The 17,207-nt window shown below is 37.7% G+C and overlaps 1 protein-coding gene across 11 annotated transcripts in view; it reads left to right on the forward strand.

Moving 5' to 3' along the window:
• The window catches only part of Ask1 (apoptotic signal-regulating kinase 1), a 75,937-nt gene extending 59,502 nt beyond the window's left edge, over window positions 1-16,435 (forward strand). For all 11 annotated transcript variants that reach the window (XM_076186492.1, XM_076186495.1, XM_076186496.1 and 8 more), the window contains 7 exons: window positions 60-215; window positions 458-563; window positions 1,458-1,665; window positions 1,963-2,230; window positions 4,728-4,835; window positions 5,565-5,641; window positions 6,604-16,435. In XM_076186492.1, the coding sequence (XP_076042607.1) occupies window positions 60-215; window positions 458-563; window positions 1,458-1,665; window positions 1,963-2,230; window positions 4,728-4,835; window positions 5,565-5,641; window positions 6,604-6,754 (1,074 nt within the window). In that variant the 3' untranslated portion in view covers window positions 6,755-16,435. The remainder of the gene's footprint in view (window positions 1-59; window positions 216-457; window positions 564-1,457; window positions 1,666-1,962; window positions 2,231-4,727; window positions 4,836-5,564; window positions 5,642-6,603) is intronic.
• Window positions 16,436-17,207: the final 772 nt, after the last annotated feature.

The following is a 17,207-nucleotide window of genomic DNA, read 5'->3' on the forward strand; positions in this document are numbered from 1 at the left end:
GCAATCATTGCACTAGTATGGAGATATATATCTAAAACCAATTTACTTTTTATTCAAAGGAACACCTTCAGGTTATTATGGTGGGCCTTGGTGAATATGTCCCTGAACAAAAACGAGAACCCATTGAGCAAGCCTTCACTGCTCTGCGACAGGATATAGACTTTGAGGAAGCACATAATCAAATTAACCTGGCTCTCTATACTTTTAGAGATTCTGTAAGTTTAGTGAGGTTGATATTCCTTGAAAATGTAGACAGTCTACTTGTCAGTAAAATTAGAATGTTTCTTAAGTACTTTGTATTTCTTCATTAAACATTCTGACTTTATTTAAGTCAGGTCTCTTTAATGAAATTGCTATTATAATTTCATATAAGTGCAATTTGTATCTCAGTGTGGATGTTTACGGTATTAAAGTTTAAGTAGTATTTTATTTAGTTATGATAATTATTTTTACGCAGGTGAATGAAGTGTTGAAGAGTCATAGTATCAAGCCCCACTGGATGTTTGCACTTGATGATTTGGTGCGCAGTGCAGTACAAACTGCTATGAGTGTACTCTCACCAGGTAGGTAGTGCCTATGCTATCATTGTCTTCATCAGTGTTAGTCTACCCACAGGAAAAACTTTTATGGTCAAGAAAAAAAATATTAAAAGAAAGAAAAAGTTATGAAAATAAGAGTCAAAGAGGATGATGAGGAAGAAGGTTGGAAGATGGATGTGTTAGCATTGAGTGAAAATATTATACTGGAGGTAGCCAGGTCAAGGCAACCCACTCCTACTCATTCCACTCCCATCCACTACCATTGTTTCCCTCTTATTTTAGCTCCTCATGGAGCAACCCTGCTGTGGATATATCTGTATGTGGTGGGAAAGGGAGGAGTGGAGGTGGAGGTAGAATGTAGATTGAGAGAAGCAAGTATACCTTGGGGGGATTAAAAAGTGTAATGAGAAATAGACATTTGGGAATGGATGCTAAGAGGAGATTGTATGAAGGAATGATTGTACTGATAGTACTGTATGGGGCAAAAACATGGAACATAAGAGAGGAAGAGTTTGAATGTGTTTGAAATTAGGTGCCTGAAAAGTATGATAGGGGTTACTAGACTGGATAGAGTGAGAAATGGGGAGGTGAGGAGGAGAATGGGGGTGGAAAGGGAGTTAGGAGATAGGGTTGATGAAAGAGTATTGGGATGGTTTAGACACATGGAAAGAACGAGTGGAGAAAGATTAGTAAAAGAGTTGTGGAAGGCAGAGGTAGAATAAGTGAACATGAGGGGGTGACCAAGGATGAGATGGATGGATGGGGTAAAAGGGGCATTGGGAAAGAGGGGAGTGTCTGTTGAGGGAGGACAGGAGAAGACAAGATAGGGGTGAATGGAGAATGGTTGTGTATGGATGACACCGTATCATCATGATCATATATGTCTCATGTTTGCCAACTGATATTGATTTATTGCAGAGCATGATGCAATACTTGGGTCGGAAGCAGGAGATTTGGATGGGGCTGTGCTTGAGAGGCACAGAGACCCGATGGAAGAAGGAAGCACCTCAGGTGTATCTACTATTCATTCTACTAAGTCAGCAAAGCTTCCCCAGGACCTGCATCATTCCAAACATTGCTTAGAAGTTCAGGAGGCAATACATTCAACCTGTATAGACAATCTCAGGTAGGCATTTTGTTTTTATCTATTTTTCATTTATTATTATTATTATTATTATTATTATTATTATTATTATTATTATTATTATATTATATTATTGCTAAGATAAGAGGAGGGTGGAGGGGAGTGGAGTGTATTTAGGGATGGAATGGGTGGGAATGATTTTATGCCTTTTTCTTTGATTTTATGCCCCTTGTAAGGGGGGAAAAGCCTTGGTATATGTATGTATTATTATAATTTTTTTTTTTTCATTGTGCCCAAATGTTAAGAGTCTCATATTTATAGAATATTATTGATTCACAGATTGATGGAAGAATTACTTGCAGTAGAGAAGAAATATGGATCATTATTGCGGCAGTTCATATCTGAACATAAAAAGCAGAATGAAGTTATGGCCCAGCATCTTGGTGTACCTGTAGAAAATAAAGAATCTGAAGTAGCTTCATCTGCATCACAAGTTGTAGAAAATACTCGGGCGACAGCTGATGGAGCTGAAGGTGTGGTGAATGGTAGAACAGATGAACTCCTTTCCGAGAACCTTTCAGCAAACCATGCAGCATCAGCATTAAAGGTTGGTGAAATTCCTGCTCTTCTTCAAAGAAAGAAAGATCTGGATGTGTTTCTATATATTTTGTATTTGCAAGTTGAATTCCATACATTTGCACATCCCAGCTTGTGCACCTCTCTGTATCCATATCTATAACTCACACTCACTCATCCAAATACACTCCACACTCTTTCTATTGCTATATATCTATCTCTCTAAATCCGTGGTTCTCAAATTTTTTCGTGAGTGTACTTGGAACATTTCAATCTCTCATGACCCATAGTAAAGAGAAAGAAAATATACAGTGATATATACACTTTATTTTTTTAGGGGGGAAATATATATATATATATATATGAGTCATAAATCAATAAACAAAAGCTCACTTCGTACCTTTAATACTTTGATGGGTGGCCTTTATGTGCAATGATCTCACAAAGGCAGTTTGGAATGGAAGTGGCATACTTGGCAAGATGTGCAGGGGTTATACTAGCCCAGGATTGGTGAATGGCTGCCTCAAGCTTGGGCACAGAGCTCGTATCTTTACCCTGCAGATCTTGTTTAATGTGGTTCCACAGTCTGCTATGTAAGGTATATGACAGTCTTTAAGCCACTGAGTAACACTACGAGTAGTGTGGCCTGGGGCATGATCTTGTTGAAAGATGTTAGCACTTGAGCTATTAAAAGAATCCTCCAGGGGGGTAAATGATATGTACAAGGAAGTGCGAATGGACAAGTGGGTGGAGCTAAGGGTGGGGTTTATGACGCATGCTATCAATCATCCCTCAGTTGCCTTTTAGCCTTCGTGGGGAGGCTTTTTGTTCCGTGAGTGTTCTGGTCACGCCACCTAGGCAGTCAGTGTTTTTTGCAGACAGAGGTGCTTTCTAGCCTTAATATGGGCAAGAATCTGGTCACCAAACAAAGGAAATAATAGAGCAGGTTGGGGTTGGCAAGACATCTGTGTGCAAGTGGGTTGCCATTTTTAAGAAGGAAGGTGGCTGTGACACACCCGGTTACAAACCAAGGAAAAAGTACCCCAAAAAGACATCCCCTCGTGCTACTAATGTTATCAAGAGACAGTTAGAGCATAATCCACATGTTATCACCAGAAAAATAAATGAAAGTAACCCAGAACTCTTTGGGGAGGTTAGTGTGCGAACAGTTAGCTGCCGCATTCACGACCTTGGGTACAGAAGCCACCGCCCGGTGAAGAAGCCTCTTCTCACTCTTAACCAGAGGTGCCGTAGGGTCAAGTTTTGCAAGAAATTTCTTCAGTAGGATGATGACAAGTGGCTGGATATTCTCTGGACCGATGAGTCCACCTTTATTATGACTGGCAATTGGGGTGGAAACGTGTATCGGCGTGCGGGTAGTGACCCTCATGACCCCTGGTACATTCAACAAACAGTGAAACCCCCTGATTCTCTCATGGTATGGGGAAGTTTTAGTGGAAGAGGACTTGGGAGCCTTGTTGTACTACCGAAAAATGTAAAAGTGAACCAATATGTTTATTATGAACTCTTAAATGACCACCTGGAGGATTCTTTTAATAGCTCAGGTGCTAACATCTTTCAACAAGATCACGCCCCAGCCCACACTGCTCGTAGTGTTACTCAGTGGCTTAAAGACTGTCATATACCTTACATAGCAGACTGGCCAGGCAATAGTCCTGACATAAACCCAATGCAGGGATGACCCGTCATCCAGGAGGTGCTCAGATGAGAGGAAGGGTGGGAGGGGTGTGGAGTGTATTTGGGGATGAAATGGGTGGGAGTGTTTTTATGCCTTTCCCTTTTTGGCTACCTCCCTTGGAAGGGGGAAAAAGCCTTGGTATATGTATGTATGTATGTATATATATATATATATATATATATATATATATATATATATGTATATATATATGTATGTATGTATATATGTATGTATGTATATATATGTATGGTATACACACATATATATGTGTGTGTGTGTGTACAACTTTTCATTCACAAAACTAAACTAGTGGGATCCATGGCACTGCTTTTAATTATAGTCATTGCTGTCAGAGACACCATTAGGTGGGGCCCAGAAGGAGGGAGGGTGTGGAGGAAGTTTGAACATACATTACATAAGTAATTTGTGGTTAAAAGAAGAATTCAATTAAGTAACTGAAATACAATGAAAACATGAGAGTTTTCCTGTGTCCCTGTGACCCATCAAAATTGATCTTGCGACCCAACTTTGGGTCACTACCCATAGTTTGAGAACCAATGCTCTAGATCTATCTCTTTATATTTCTATCTCTGTATCTCTCTATATATCTATCTTTATATCCATCTCTGTCTCCTCTTTATCTACCTTTGTATCTGTCTTTATATATCTAGTTGTCTTTATCTATGTATCTCACTGTCTATCTCTGTCTCTATCTCTATCTTCCTATCCATATATATCTATCTATATCTCTTATCTATTTATCTCTCTCTTTCATACTCTCTTTCTCATGTTGCTTATTTGGAGTCATAAGAGTATTTATTTGATTCAGGGGTTGGAGTATCAGCTTCCTACCATTCATGTTTCGTCAAGGAACATTGATATGGAACTAGTTGGTTGGCTTCAGGATTTGGCTCTCGATCGTGATGTGATTGATAAGGTAAAGTATTTTTCTCATGGTTTATGGATTATAACTAATTATTTCAATCATATTTGGAGAGAAGCTTGATTTAGGAAGATTTTTTTTTTTCCTTGGCTGATCTACAGGGACTTTTGAATGGAATATTTTATGAATATGTGGCTTTCTAAAGGACAAAAAATTTGAATTATTGTCATGTATTTTTGCATTGCTTCTGACCCAGGGCAGTGGGTGAGATGCAGGGATGACCCGTCATCCAGGAGGAGCCAAGAAAAGAGGGAGGGAGGGGTGGTGAATTGGAGTGGAGTATGTGGGGATTAAATGGATGGGAGTGGATGTATGCCATGACTTTGGCTATCTCCCTTGTTAGGGGGGAAAAAGCCCTTGGTATATGTTTGTATGTATGTATTTTTGCATTCAGTGATATGATTTATAACATGAAATACTGTCATGATTTTTTTTCCTCTGGTATTTTACATACATAATAAAAATTTTAGCCTCTCCAAAGCAATTGATAGTTCATTCCTGAAAATACATATATCTCTAAATGAAGGTTTTCTTTTCAAAGCACATAAATAAGTGTGGAATAGTGATATTTCTTTACCCAAAATAATGTCTGTGTACACGTTTACCAATCAATAACTAATCCATATACTTCAGTTATCATTTGGGTTAGAATTCTGAGACATCATATTTGAAAGTTTAAAAAATATGATTTTTTAATTCTGTGGTCTAAAATTTTCTTTTCAGTTCCTAGCAGAAGATTTCACCAAAGATGATGTTATTGCTGTAATGACGAGAGATGACCTGAGACGCCTTGGTTTAAGGTAAGGAATTTTTCAAGGGCTTCTGGTTTTACAGTAGTGTGCACACACATCCTCAATTTTCATACACCAGGAGATCTGACAACCATCATACATACATACATATACCAAAGGCTTTTTTCCCCCTTACATGGGGGTAGCCAAAAAGGAAAAGGCATAGAAACCACTCCCACCCATTCCATCACCTACATACTCCACTCCCCTCCACCCTCCTCCCGACCTCTCATCTTGGCACCCCCTGACAACCATTTTTTTTTTTAAATACTTAGAATATCATAGAAGCAATGCTGTGTCATGCTGCATTGCTTCAGACTCTAGCGGCAGTTAGGAGATGGGAATCCCTTCATCCATAAGGAGCTAAGATGTGTTGTGGATTGGAGTGGGTGTGTGCTTTGGCTGTCTACCTCCAATATAAGGGTAAAGAGGCCCTTGGTGTATAGAAAGATGATAATTGGGAAAGAGGGTGCTATTACCCAAATTGGAACCATATATGAGTTTTAAGCTAGGTATGATAATGAGTTGTGCATTGGTTCTGACTTGAGCTATGGATGGGGGACAGGGGATGATCCTTTATTTGCAAGGAGGTTGGATAGAAGGGACAACAAATAGGTGTTAGATTGTTACGGGATAGGTGAAGTATCGGTGTATGCCTTGGCTGGCTCACTCTATGCATAAAGGGGCCTTTAAGTATACGATGACTGAAATATAAGAGATAGGACCCCATGAGTTTTGGTGCTTTTCTGTGCAGTACAATAAGCCTTGTGTAGGCCTTATGGTATCTTGCAGTCTCCTTCATTCTTATGTTTTTATGTTATGTAAAACCACACACACAATGACTATGACATTTTCATTTTTTAACGGATGTTCTCTTCTTTGGTGCTTTCCTGTGTAGTACAATTAGGTAAAAAAACCACACACACAGTGACGACATTTTCATTTTTTAATGGATGTTATCTTCTTTTCAGGGGCGGAATTGAGTTGAGAATCTGGAGAAAAATTGTCGAATACCGTTTAAGGTATAATATACCACTAAACTTTGAAGACCCAAAATGTTATTCATCTTGGCCAGAATCGTCACACAGAAAAGATAAAAATCCGGGGTCTACTAATCTATAACAAATGAATTTTAGAGTGAAAACCATCTGAATTATGATGTCATGGGTAAATATGAAAAAAATTATCGCAATTTTGTTTTAAAGTTCAGATTTGAACACTTATTTTTTTGTAAACACGCACACACTCACATGCACATACACACTGTATGTATATACACATGTATGTAAAGCACTTTCCCCCCATATAAGAACAAGTGATAAAGTTGAATCGTGCACATGTCATGCACAGTTAGAATCTATTTTATTGCTTCTCTTGTCTCAATACCATGGGAGTGAAGGGTTGCCTTGTCCCCCTGTCACATTGCTCGAGTCAAAGATAGTGCAGCAAGCCACAGTTTTTCCACAGTGGGGCCTGATAGCAAGAGTTGGCTTATCCCCACCACTGAATTATATTGTGACCCTCCCCCACTCCTCATCTGTTGAAAAATAATGTACATATATTTGTATGCAATAAAAATGATTGTCATCACAAGTTTCGTAGAGTGGAAATTGAAAGCCCCACTGGCTAGTAACGGTCCTTGGACCCCCCTATATATCTCTCAGAGAAGAACCTTTGGAGTATTGTGGGTGAATTTCAGTGTCAACTGCTTAAAGTAGTTGGAGTAGGGGAGCAGTTATTTGTCAGCTCTCCTTATGTATAAAGGTCAAGGAAATTAGATACCTACATATACCAAGGGCCTTTTCCCCCCTTACAAGGGAGGTAGCCAAAGTAAAAGGTATAAATCCACTCCCACTCATTTCTTCCCCACATACTCCCCTCCCTCCCTCTTATTTTTTGGCTCCTCCTGGATAGATAAAGTTAAGATATCCTGGGCCCAGTGCACAAACCAGGTGTCAGCCCTGTGTGTGTTTCTATGTGTGAGAAAATGGCATGCAGAGAAAACAGTCCCACCTTTCTCCCTTTGGTTATGGAGCTAGACAATAACAATCATTGAATGAACTTCATTCAAGAAGAAACAGAGAAATAATGAATATGAATGTGATTCACCACAATGTTCTTGGATTATGTGTTGGACCTATGATTAATGGTTATTACCTTTGTGGATAGCTCAAAATTATATCTTGCTCTATAGGTGTTTCTGTGAACTGAGAGACACAACTTTATCTTGCTCGAGGGTGGGGGGGTCAGGCAGTAAAGGCTTGTCAGTGAAGCTCTCAAACTGCGAGAAGGGCTTGAACTCTGATTTCCCTACTGGGAAGTCATGAAGATAGCCACTAGACCATCAAGCCATTTGTGTGTGTGTATGTGTGGGTGTGGGTATGTATGTATGTTTGTACAAATTATTATACACTTAACACTGTATCAGTTTTAACATTTATTACTTTAGCTACTCAGTTTCTTTGTTTTTTCTATACCAGTGGATATTTACATGGAAGACATGATGTATTTGTAAATAATGCAAGTTTATATATTGTAAAACCAAACTGAGAAATCATATATCTAAGTTCATGCCACAGGAGACAGTTCATAAAAGCATATATAGCTTTTATAATAATTAGTGTTCAAAGAGGCTGTTACTGTATATGTATGTATCGTAGTATTACTATGATATAGTTCTCAAAAATGCTGGAAGTTGTAATGTTGCCAGTGTATCGACACAGTGTGATACAGATCACATCAAGCTCTTTATTTTTAACTGATTTAGTTTGGTTGAAATTTATAGATTTTGAAAGGACAGATATTATATATATATTTTTCTTTTTTTAATAAAGAAACCATTATTATGTTACCTTTTTCCTGTTCTAAGGAAAAATATACCATCTGGATAGGGAATATGGATCAGATTTGACTTTTGTTTGAGTGAAAGTGGAAATTGCTTTGACCATATATAAATCTCTGTTCTTCAATATAGATGATAGTTTCAATTGCATGAGGGTTGACCTGTTGCTTCACACAGATTTTGTATATAGATATGAAGGTTGTGTTGCAGAAAAGGGGAATGGACAAAGAAAGAATACAGTAGTCAACTGTGTAAAGGTGGCTGATACTAATTGACAATAGTAATTGTTGTCTCAAGTTTCACTTATTGGAAACTCACAGGCCCACATTGGCTGGTAGTGGTCCTTGATATTTCCCATAGATCTCTGGGAAAAAAGGTTGGGACTCCTGTCTGTTGTTATGTTAGTATGGAGCAGTTTCTTTGTTTCCAGCATATAGTAGTAGGAGAAGAGACGTGTTCCTGGTTGTCAGCTTCTATTAGAAAAGGTGGAGGTAACATTGTCAAAGTTGATAGAGGGAGGTCTTGGGTCTTGTCTGGCAATAGTGTCAACCCCTTTGGGCTACACTTCTAGATATATGTGAGGGTATTGACAGTGTTTGAAAATGTGTTTCAGGGAAATGATTCTCAGATGTTCATCTTGCTGGTGTGCATTGTAGGTCCTTGGGAGATCAGGATTATAAGTTTTCCTTGGTGAAAGTAAAGTTGTGGGAATTAATACAGGATGGAGAATGTAAAAATTTATGAACAAGTTTTATATGGAATTTGGCTCATAAGGTGCCTGCAATACAAAGGGTGAATATACAAAAAATAAATTTGAAGATACAAGTTTTTTAAAGTTTGGGAATTTGCAACAAGCTACACTACCATTTTTCAGTCCATTTCACATGTTACTTGTTACATGTGCCTATGATGCATTAGTAATTTGTCTGTTATGGCCTAATAAAGTGAATCTACTAAAGTAAGGTTACCTGAAGATGTATCATTGAGGTACATACATAGACCAATGGCTTTTTTCCCCTTTACAAGGGCGGTAGCTAAAATCAAAGGCATAAATCCATTCCCATCCATTTCATCCCCACATACTCCACCCCTCCCTCCCTCCCTCTTTTCTTGGCTTCTCCTGGATGATGGATCAGGTACGAAAGAAATTTGCAAATAAGACTTAATATACGTCTATCTCTATCACTATACCAAGTGCTTCTTCCCCCGTTTGAGGTAGTCGAGTCAAAGGCACACACCCACTCCCATCCACCACCCTTTCCTCCCCCTCATCTTAGCTTCTTGTGGATGAACAGTCATCCCTGTATCCTGCCCACCACCAGGGTCAGAAGCCATGCAACAAGACACAGGACATCCACAGTAGGGCCACTTCACTTATAAGTAGTGGTACTGTAAGATAGGCATTATTGAAAATCATCCCCCTGCTGCCAATTTTCAAAACCCATTAACATCCTCGCTTCTGTCAAGAGGTGCAGCCCCTAGAGGCTGAAACTTTGTCTCCAGATCAGGCCCAAGGTGTATATCTACTTAGACTGCGTGTTCTCCACCTTTTAACATGAACTGACAGCCAGGAACTGCCTCCCTCCTACTGATGACATAGGAACACCCCACACTAACAGAACTTAGACAACAATCCAGTGTTTCTTCACAAAAACTGTGGGCCCAGGAAGTATTTCCAGCCACTGTAGGGTCTCAGGTGTCCAGTCAGTGAAACTTCAGCCAACTTTTGATATTGTAATTCCTTCACATAGAAGATTGGGAGAAGTTACCTGTTTTGTACCAGTGTTGATGTATTGGGAAAATTTTCTTGTGTTGATATTGTGTGTGGATGTGGGTGGAGGAGGGGGTTGACCATGGTCACAGATCATGTGTTGGACTCATGATTGACAGCTATTACTTTCCTGGATGAGAGCTTGGAGCTTGTATATGGCCTGATCTATGGGTAATACTGTGACCATACACATACACACCCCAAACTCTTTGCCCAACAGGGCAGGGTGCTGGTTTGCAGTGCTGTGATGCATTTCAGTCTTTGCTAGGGAATGAACCCAGACTGCTGAGTTAGCCGGTGAGCATATTACCATTGCACCAACAAGCTGGTGTGTGTATTTACCTAGTTGTATTTTACGGGAAGGGGAGCTATGCTCGTGGTGTCCCATCTTCATATTTCGTTTTATCTAGACTGTTTTTAAATTCGTGTATTGTTTTTGCACACACCACTCTCTCATCTAACTTGTTCCAAATGTCTATTACCCTGTGGGGAAAGCTGTTCTTTTTCAGGTCTCTTTTATAACTGTCCTTTTTGATTTTCTTTCCATGTCCTCTTGTATTTCTACTATCCCATTTTATTAGATCCTCTCTATCAATAGTTTCTATGCCTTTCATGATTCTATAAATAGTTATCAAGTCTCCTCTCTCTCTTCTGTGCTCTGATGTCTGTAGCTCAAGTTTTGCTAGTCTCTCTTCATATGATAGTTCTGAGAGTGTTGGTGCCAATTTCGTAATTGCTCTTTGTATTCTTTCAAGTTTTGTTATACATTTTTTTGTATTTGGTGGCCATGTCGTCGCTGCATACTCCAATCTTGGTCTTATCAAAGTGACTAGTATTTTCTTCACCATTTCTTTGTTCAGGTATGTAAATACCACTTTGTTCTTATTAAATTATAAGTTTCTCCAAAATTTTTGTTTATATGTTTCTCAGGGGACATATTATTCATAATAATGTCCCCCAGGTCCTTCTTATTTTCTACTTTTGTAATTTCTTCCTCTCCCAGTTTATAAGATCCCTCTATTCTTTTTTTGCTTCTTTCAAATTCCATTATACTACATTTCTTAATATTGAATTCCATCTCCCACTTCCTACTCCATTCCCATCCTTTATTGAGATCACTCTGCAGTGACTCACAATCCTCTACAGTATTCACTTTTTCAACAATTTTGCATCATCCCCAAAGAAGCTCGTATAACTTTCAATTCCTTCATCCATATCATATATATAGCAAACATTATTGGGGCCAGAACTGTTCCTTGTGGAACTCCATAGATCACTTCATCCCAATTAGAATGTTTGTCTCTTATCACCACTCTCATTTTTCTTTCATGCTTCGTTCATTTTTTTTTTTTTTGTAGTTTCTCTAGATTTACTAGTCGGGGGAGGTTGTCACCTCTTCCCTCCTTAAATCCATAAAAGCAGTTATCTTCTCTTTCCATTGATCTACTATTATCTATATTTCTGCTTTTGACACTTCTGCTTCCTTGTTCTTCCTTGTCTGTGTGTTCTGCACCCCTCTTGTTTACGCTTCTTCTAACATTTGGGGCCTACTCGCCCCCCTTCCCCATTTCCTTCCATTTTCCTCAGTAATCCCTCTCTCCTTTTTCTTCACCTTCCCACTACACCACGAGCTTTCCCCTTCCCTATTAATACAACAAAGATACTCCCTCATTGTTGAGATCGATGAAACTTTAAGTTTTCCTGGAGTTCCAAACTTCGTTGTCACTTCGACTGACGTGTGTGTGTGTATATGGATGTTGACAACTGAATGTTTCGTCATTGGAAATGTTGCATTTAACCCTCAGATGCATGGCAACTTTTCAGGGACTGGAGTTTTTGTTTAAATATATATTTGTGAATTTGGGTCACAGATTGGATTGAAATGATATATCAGGTTGAAATATAGGCCTTGTATAACTATATATAATAATACAAATTCTCAGAAAAGAGCTCTAAGCTCAGTTTTGAACTATATATTGTTTTTTTTGGGAAAGTGATAGAAAGCTATCCTAGAAAACCAAGTACGTATTTTAACCCCTTCCATACGGTGCCGCACACGTAGGCGTCATGGACTTAGATCTCGGTGGCAGCAACCAATGCCAGCCGTACGACGTGTCGTAATAATACTCGCATCATAAAATATAGTCACCGCTTATATCGATCGTTCTCTCTTCACCCGTGAATTTTGATAACCATAGAAAATGCGATTACAAAAGAATTAGAAAGAATGTCATTATGGAGGGGCGACTACAATAAATATAATCAAGACGCCGATATGGCAGCCTCGCGAATACACTCGCTCCCCATGACGCCTACGTGTGCGGCACCGTATGGAAGGGGTTAAGGTGCCATTACTTTGAAATTCTAATTTAATTCTAAGTGACCTTATATGATATGAAAGTCATGCTAGGTAATGGAATTTTATTGAAATTATGGAAGACCTTTGATTTATGTGAATAATTTTAACTCTTTTTTTAACCCTTCCAATGTTTCAAGCTAATTTCACAGCCATTATGTGTCTCCTTTCATTGAATACATGATGGCTGGTCTGTGAATGTACACTGAAAGGGTTGACAAAATGATTTTTTAGGATAGTGGTACATTATTATGGTAATGCTGTGTGAATGACTCAGCTTAAAGAGTGTACCCTAAAAGAAAATGTGACAGATATCAAGGATAGCACTCTATGCACAAGATTATGCTCTGTGGGATTGTGATGTGGCCAGGTCTTCAGCAGGTCAACTGTACGGAGGACTCAAACATGTCAAGTATTTACTTGAATTTTGCACAATATATGTTTGAATACAAGTGACCATCATCTCAAGCCAATGGGCATAATAGGAGGCTAGAACACTCTGTCCATATGAATTTTTAAAATTTAGTCACTTTTTAGTTATGTGTGTTTACCATGCATTAATCCCTTTAGTCTTATCAAGGAAACTGGATTTTACAGTCTTTTTGGGTCAGAATAGATGATGATAGGAGAGAACTGGGGCAATAGATTGATTGTAATTCAAAAATTGTGTCTCAAATACTGAATGTAGCATGCTGTTTGGATATGAATGGTCTTCAAGTGTGTGTGTGTGTGTATATATATATATATATATATATATATATATATATATATATATATATATATATATATATATATATATATATATATATATTTATACATACGCACAGTAGAACTTTGGTTGTCAAACAAATCTGTTTTCGACCAGAAAATAGAGAAATGTTTGCTCTGGTAGTCGACCAAAATGTCTGATCTTGACTAACCTGAACAGAGAAAAATATAAAATATGGTAAACTTTAAAGTTTTGTGGAAAAATATCTCCCTGATAAAACTGTATCCAACTGATTAGGAAATTAAAATATGGTCCTTGACCAAATCATTTCTGGAACAGTTTTCTAGAACATATTATGGTCAAGAACTGAGGTTCTACTATATATTGTTTTTCCTACTCTTCCCTCTGTCTCTCTTCCTCTCCCTTTATATGTTGATCTGCTTTTTTCATCTCTGATTCTATCTCTCATTCTTGTATGTATATACACTCAGATATCATAGCTATGACTTATTTTGATAAAGAACCCTAAGGAACATGTGGTGAACATCTTGTTCAGGGGTTGATCATGAATGGATGTATGGGTGGAATGGCAGAGGCTGAGCTTAGAATTACATTTAACATGGGATTTGATGAAATACAAACATTTTATTCATGAGTTTGACCATTTCTTTTCTTGTAGGACTAAACTGCTTCAGTGTTTGTCTTCTATGTTACATGACTCGCAAACCCAAATACTAAGTGGAAAAATGCATAATTTAAGTGATTACATCATGATAGTTTAAGTTGTCAGTAATGTGCCTTTTGAACAGGTGGTTAGGGCAGTGATAATAGATTAAGTATGTACTTGTGCAATTTAAGCTTAGTGCTTCTTCTTCACAGCAACTAGAATGAGTGTTACTGTTTGTGTTAATATATACACCATATATTTTGTTAACTACTGTTTGTAGCTATGTTTTGTAGTGGTGGTTGCCACAGTGCTTCTCTATGTATGCTCCCAAGGCATCACCTTCTTCCAATGTACAAGTGCCAAAAAGGGATTTTTTTTGGCTTGCAACAAACAAAAGCTATTTAAGTACACTCAGGATTTTTTGAATGTCCAGTGTTTGAGTCTAAGTAATTATTCCATGTATTTGTAGTAACATTTTTAGGCAGAAGAATTCATTCTGCTTTGTTTCAGTTTGTGTTATTTGGCATGACAGCAAATCAGTCAAGTTCATGATTTCAGCAATATTAGCTGAGCTGAACAGCAGTTATTTACCACTGAGTAATGTGTACAAATTTAATGAAAAGGTGCTAAGAATTCTTATTCTTATATACATACTCCCCTTCTAACACACACACAGGTCATTGAAAGGATTGGTTAAAACTGACAAAGCTATCTTGATTTGGGATAAAAATGAACAAGTCATAGTTGTAGGGTACAGTGAGGATCTAGCCAGACCAGAAAGAGGAAAACAAGAACCATAAAAAATCAAAGGAAATGATACAGTTGGTTATAGGTAGTGACACTAATATGCATAGAGAAATTACATTATTTAGGATAGGTAAATATGTGGAAGGGGGCATGAACAATGAAAATTAAATACAAAGAGAAAATTGGCAAGGAAAATTTTAAGGATGTTTGGGTATGAAGGGATCCAAATGAAGGAGAAAGAGCCAAAAAAAAGAACTAATCAGTGAATCTAAGGAAAAAAGCTAAAAAGATGGAGCAGGAGGAAACAGTTTTACTGAGTGATAGATTAGAAATTGAAAGTGGTAATGAAGGAGAGAACCAGGAGAAAATTTGAAGACAAAGTGGCATACATTAATGTAGATAGAATCATATCAGCACCCAATGGTTGAAAGGAGCTGGATATAGGGGTGAAGTTATGCCAGCAAGACTGGTCTTGATCATAACAAAAGAACAAAGTTATTTAATCTGAAAACTATCAGTTTAATTAGTAGAAGCAATCATGTAGGCTTCAAATTCAACATGGAAGTAGGGAATAGAAAAGTATGAGTCATGTGGATAAGGTAGGTACAACTCTGCCAAAGTAAATAATAATAATTCTTGCCTCAAGTTTCACAAAGTGGGAAAGCCTACAGCCCACAGTGGCTGGCAATAGTTCTTTGGTCCTCCCACAAATTTCTCTGGGAAAAAACTTTGGACTGTTGTATGTGTTGGTGTGGGACTGTTTCTTTGTCATCCGCTGAAAATAGTAGAAGGAAGGGGGGGGGGGCAGTTGCTGGTTGTCAGCTCTCCATGTGTGAAACAGTGTAAGAAATGCAGTTGAAGTTGATAAAAGAAAATTATAATTAAGGTATGTTCAGAAAAGAAAGGGATAACTGTCGGTTAGCTAAAGGTGTCTGTACAAGATAGAAAGATAGAGAAGATGCAAAGGAAAAGAGTGGGAAAGAATAGATGGTAGGTTGAATTTTAGGAGTCATTCATGCAATGTGTTAAAGAAACAAGGTTGATATTTTTTTTCTTTTTTTTTGGGGGGGGGGGCTAGGAGAGGAGGGTAGCAGATGTTCTAATACATGTTTCATGTGGTAAATACTGCTTGCATAGACACCATCCTTATTTACATTGCTTACATTATTAATTTGTTCCAAATGTCTTTTTCTGTGTGCCTCAATTTTTTTAAGTTGATGCTTCCAGGTTCTTTAACAGAATTTTATTTTAATTTTCTGCTGTATTAATGCTTTTAATTTACCCTGAATAGTCTGTCCATCCTCTTACATTTTTGGTGTAATAGGTGTACAAGGAAATTCCTCACAATACTGGAATTAGTGGAACTGTGGCAGTGCCCTCCTAGTTCTTGTGGATAGGGTCTGATGCCTTTGATATCATTATGAACTGGATTTTGTGTGCACACAAAAAGGTTTGGTTCGGATATACTGAACCAAAATTAAGAACTATAGAGTTAGGGAAGGAATGATTAAATCTGATTATGATTCTTGTGCTACAAATAACTGCAGCAAATTTAACTTTATTAGTAATGATATATCTTTTGTTGACAAAAGATTTTTATCTAACAGAATTGTTTTGCTGTTATGTACTTTGTTAAGTTGGCTTATGCTCAATGTTAAATTTCTTCCTAAATTATATTTGATCAAAATAAAATGGTACTGAATCTCGGAAATACATGTTTGTCTTGTCCTTACTTATAAAAGAAATTAACAATTTTGTGACAATATAGTTATTTATTAGGATCTTTTCAGGGGGTGGGCAAAGATATCTTGTCTGTTATGAATCTCAGTTCAAAGTACAGTAGTGCAGCTTCCTTTATCTCATCTTTCTAAGAGGAGGGTGACAATATCCTGAGGTGGGAATCAAGGATAGGCCATTTGGAAGAGGAAAGCCAACTACTGCCTCACCTCCTCCACATAGTGTTACCTGGATCCAACTCGCACCTGGAAAATGTCAAAAGTAAGGCATCAATTGATACAATGGATTACAAAGGAAGAGAATGCTGACAGACCTTATTGTCCATAAAAAAAGATAATGATGAATAAGCAAATAATAATCTATAACGAAAAAATAGATAAGCAGATAAATAAATAAAATGGCTGGTATTACAGCATATTGCTTAGGTGTTTATCTAAATGAATCTTAAAACTTTGAACTACTACATTGCACTGCATGTGCAAGAAGTTCATTCCAAATCAAATCTTCCTGACAGTTTTATTTGAGACTATTACTGGCATTCTATGTGAAAATCTCATCACTTGATTTCAATTCCCTTTAGAATCTTAAAGACCTATATTAAATCACCCTGAGTCTTATGTTTTTTTTAGGGAAAATATATTCTTGTAAATTTTCCTACAATTTATTTCTGAGAGTTGGAATCAGTTTTGAGGCTTGCTGAATACAAACACTGAGTGTTCCCATTTGAGTTGTTAAAGGTGACATAG

Source organism: Oratosquilla oratoria, chromosome 6 (assembly GCF_046742065.1).
Source record: "Oratosquilla oratoria isolate Oo_2021 chromosome 6, ASM4674206v1, whole genome shotgun sequence".
Taxonomy (NCBI): domain Eukaryota; kingdom Metazoa; phylum Arthropoda; class Malacostraca; order Stomatopoda; family Squillidae; genus Oratosquilla; species Oratosquilla oratoria.